Genomic DNA, 3,797 nt, shown 5'->3' with positions numbered 1-3,797 from the left:
CAAGTTATCGCAAACGCTTGATTGCAGTAGTTGCTGCTAAGGGTGGCCCAACCAGTTATTAGGTTTAGGGGGCAAACACTTTTTCACACAGGGCCATGTAGCTTTGGATTTTTTTCTTCCTCATTAATAAAACCCTTCATTTAAAAACTGCATTTTGTGTTTACTTGTGTTATCTTGTGCTATCTCTAATGTTTAAATTTGTTTGATGATCTGAAACATTTAAGTGCGGAAAACATGCAAAAAAGTAAGAAATCAGGAAGGGGGCAAACACTTTTTCACACCACTGTATATATACGTCAACAGGGACCTTTATGCTTTGCCATTCCTCCTCTAATCATCATGCTGTAACCAGTGACAGGCTGCTATGCTACCAAAACTATCGCACATTCACATATATGTAGTTTTTTGTCGAGCCGCGAGCATCACGTAGGTTTATATTACCAAAGCTTTATGACAAAATCACATGACGACACAGAGTCCTGTGTGCGCATGGCGAGAGAGGAGAGGAAGAGACGCTGTGCTGCTGCCAGAGGAGCCGCTGAATGAGTTCCCTCTGAGTCTGAGTTCATGAAACATTCAGGACGCCACAGTTTATTTCACACTACTGAAGCTGCTCCTCTTTTTGGAACCACCACAGAGTCAGAAATAAATAAAAAATGGGAGTAGGAAGTTTTTAAGTGAACAAAATAATCATAAAGATGACATGCATATGTAGGTTAATTTTACTGTCATGAACATAATATGCTAGAATTCAAAATGTATGCAGCTATAACTTTAAAGTTAAAACGACATACATTGGACTGTAACAACAGCAGAGCTATCTCTGGTGAGCTTGGTGCTTTGTTTTATCTCCAGATCATGGATATATAAGCAAGAGGGTCAAAGTTCGGGGTACAATGTTATGATGAAGTGGTATGTCGCGATTGTGTGCACACTGCATGCAACAGCACCTACTAAAAGTATGTGATTCTGAACACAGCTCTTACATAGATATAAACAGCTCATTCTTACATAATGAAAAAACACAACACTTCTTATTTTCAGGTGATTATACACTAATGAAAATACAGCCATGAACAGGCTAGTATTTACAATTTCTGCCAATAGATGCCACTAAATCCCACACACTGGACCTTTAAAGTAGCAAGTAGCATAACGCCCTCTCTCTCTGATGCACTGTCTGTCAGAACTAGATCAAATGCATGATTCATTATTGATAGGTTATATCCAAAGCTTTGTTTTTATACAAGTAACATTCATACTGGTTTAGATAAACAAATTGATTGTATATCTGTTACATGTTTACTGAGCAACAGTTTTGTGTGAAAGTAATTAAAGCCTTATCTCATATGGACACCTGTCCCAAATATCGGCCTGTTGACTTCAGTGATTTAAGCATATAGATGCCTGGGCTATTAATTGAAGTTTTATGGCAAGTATAAACGTTTATTTATATCTAAATCACTTAATTATAATGTGATGCATTAATGTGTACATCACTTAAGTGTTGCTGCTCATACAGGTGAAGCTATTTTTAACTACTTTATATACTGTTGGGTAGCTTAAATCATAATAATGCATCATAATATATTTCTTGATTTAGATCTTGTATAAATCATCTAAATCTGAAAAGTAGCCCATGTGAAGCTGTCAAATAAATGTGGTGTGAACAGTGATTTGCCTACATAAGGTAGTGGAGTAGAAGTATAAAGCAGCATTAAATAGAAATACTCAAGTACCTTTAATGTCTAAGTGGGGAGAGCACTTAAGGCTACAACCAGAGGGAGAGTCTGACACATATCCCTGCTTTAAGGGGCTTAAAGGGAGCACTTAAATGAATGGTAGTGGCATTACTGGACCTATTAGCTAATTACCAGCATTTTTAACCAAAACACAGCTAATTTGGTGACGTTAAACGACAACAAACTCCAGTAACAAATAGTCACTCTGGTTCCAAGACTGCAGGCTAACTTATGAGCAGAATAGCTGTAATATAAACTCAAGGACACCGCCGGCTTTGACACGTTTATGAGTCAAACATTAAATATAACACAGCTAGCTCCCGCTGCTCCGGTTTGTCTTACCAAAAACCGAGTGGAGCTCGTGCCCTGGTCGATGGAAGCAACCAGCGGCCCCAACATTATCCGGTGTGAGGATGCGGCCATGGTGCCGTTCATGGGCAGCCCCGGAGCTTTGGCACCGAACTGGAGGGGAAACCGATTACCTGCACCGGCAAAGCGGCACAAGCTAAACCAACGACGGGCGGTGGGTCAGTCGTGAAGTTCTGACGTCACGTACAGTAGGTCCCCGCGCCCAGTGATGACGCAACTAGTCGGGTGATTGCAGAAGAAGAAGAAGAAGAAGACCAAAATATGCAGAATTTCTTCAGAAAGTGAAGGTACTAGTTACTCCAAAACAATCTGCTATTATTTATTTATTTATTTATTTATTTACTATTGTTAAAGAATCGTGATATTACGGAAGTGGACAGTATTTGCATATTTTGGGCATATTTTTATTGGAAATATTCTACATAAACCATGCAGAAACAGGCATATCAGAAATACCGTGTTACACCTGTTGCAGCAAAGTAATTTTAGTCTTCCATCATGGGTGATTTACGTTTGAAAAAGGCTCGCTCTATTTTAAGCAAATATTATATCAATAATTTTTAATTTTTTTTTTTTAATTTTAATTTTATATACTTTATTAATCCCCGAGGGGAAATTCAATTTTTCACTCTGTTTGTCAATTACACACAGGTCGGAACACACACATGCACAAACTGGACCTATACATGCACTAAGTGGAGAGATGTCAGAGTGGGCTGCCCATGACAGGCGCTCTGAGCGGTTGGGGGGTTCGGTGCCTTGCTCAGGGGCACCTCGGCAGTGACAGGTATCCTTTATCGTTTATCTTTATTTATTTATTTATGTTACATCGAATTTGCCCAGCTAAAGAAGTGCTGGAAAGATTTAAGCTTAATGCAGATAATACATGTGCGTTTTGTAATTCAGAAAGAGAAGCAATATTTAATTTGTTCTTTCAATGTGATCATTCACATTTATTGTGGACAGATATGCAAGACTTTATAAATAGGAAAATAGGCACTAATAAACATGTTGTGTTCTATGGGAGAAATAGCAGAGAACTGCCTTAATTATTCATGGCACAGATTTAAGACGGTGCTGGAAACATTCATCAGAGATGTTGGTCCATATTGACATGACTGCATCACACAGTTGCTGCAGATTTGTCGGCTGTACATCCATGATGTGCAACTCCCGTTCCACCACATCCTAAGAGTGCTCTATTGGATTGAGATCTGGTGACTGTGGGGGCCATTGGAGTACAGTGAACTCATTGTCATGTTCAAGAATCACCGGACATTTAAAAAATGTACTAGTTCCCATACCGGGAGTCGAACCCGGGCCGCCTGGGTGAAAACCAGGAATCCTAACCGCTAGACCATATGGGAAGACGTACAATGCGAAGAAAACAACCTGTAATGATCTTAGCACGGATCAATACGTGTCGATGTTGTATATGTCTTGTCATATTTTCGTAATAATGACGCAAAAATCACCCGAGGAGCGCAAACTGTCAAACGCTAAGGCTCATTGTTTTGCAACACCCTCAGCCTTTACTACTGTTGCTACTTTAGGGATTGATTGATGACTGCATGCAGGGCTCAACAGTGCGAGCGTTTCACTCGCATTTGCGACTAAAAATAGGTGTGTGCGAACTGTAAAAAATATTTAGGGGCACATGTGCGCATAAAAAAATCAGCCGAAGCA

At 39.6% G+C, this 3,797-nt stretch overlaps 1 protein-coding gene and 1 non-coding gene across 3 annotated transcripts in view; both read right to left on the bottom strand.

Annotated features, from left to right (window-relative positions):
• LOC126401629 (glycerol kinase-like) overlaps nucleotides 1-2,283 on the bottom strand; it is a 19,869-nt gene extending 17,586 nt beyond the window's left edge. For both annotated transcript variants that reach the window (XM_050062970.1, XM_050062971.1), the window contains exon 1: nucleotides 2,085-2,283. In XM_050062970.1, the coding sequence (XP_049918927.1) occupies nucleotides 2,085-2,177 (93 nt within the window). In that variant the 5' untranslated portion in view covers nucleotides 2,178-2,283. The remainder of the gene's footprint in view (nucleotides 1-2,084) is intronic.
• Nucleotides 2,284-3,406: 1,123 nt separating this feature from the next.
• trnae-uuc (transfer RNA glutamic acid (anticodon UUC)) lies at nucleotides 3,407-3,478 on the bottom strand. The gene has a single exon. It is a non-coding gene; the product is annotated as a tRNA-Glu (tRNA).
• Between the last annotated feature and the right edge of the window lie 319 nt (nucleotides 3,479-3,797).

Source organism: Epinephelus moara, chromosome 15 (genome assembly GCF_006386435.1).
Source record: "Epinephelus moara isolate mb chromosome 15, YSFRI_EMoa_1.0, whole genome shotgun sequence".
Lineage (NCBI taxonomy): Eukaryota > Metazoa > Chordata > Actinopteri > Perciformes > Serranidae > Epinephelus > Epinephelus moara.
Note: the sequence above shows the minus strand (reverse complement) of the source record. Positions and strands in the feature narration are given on the sequence as shown.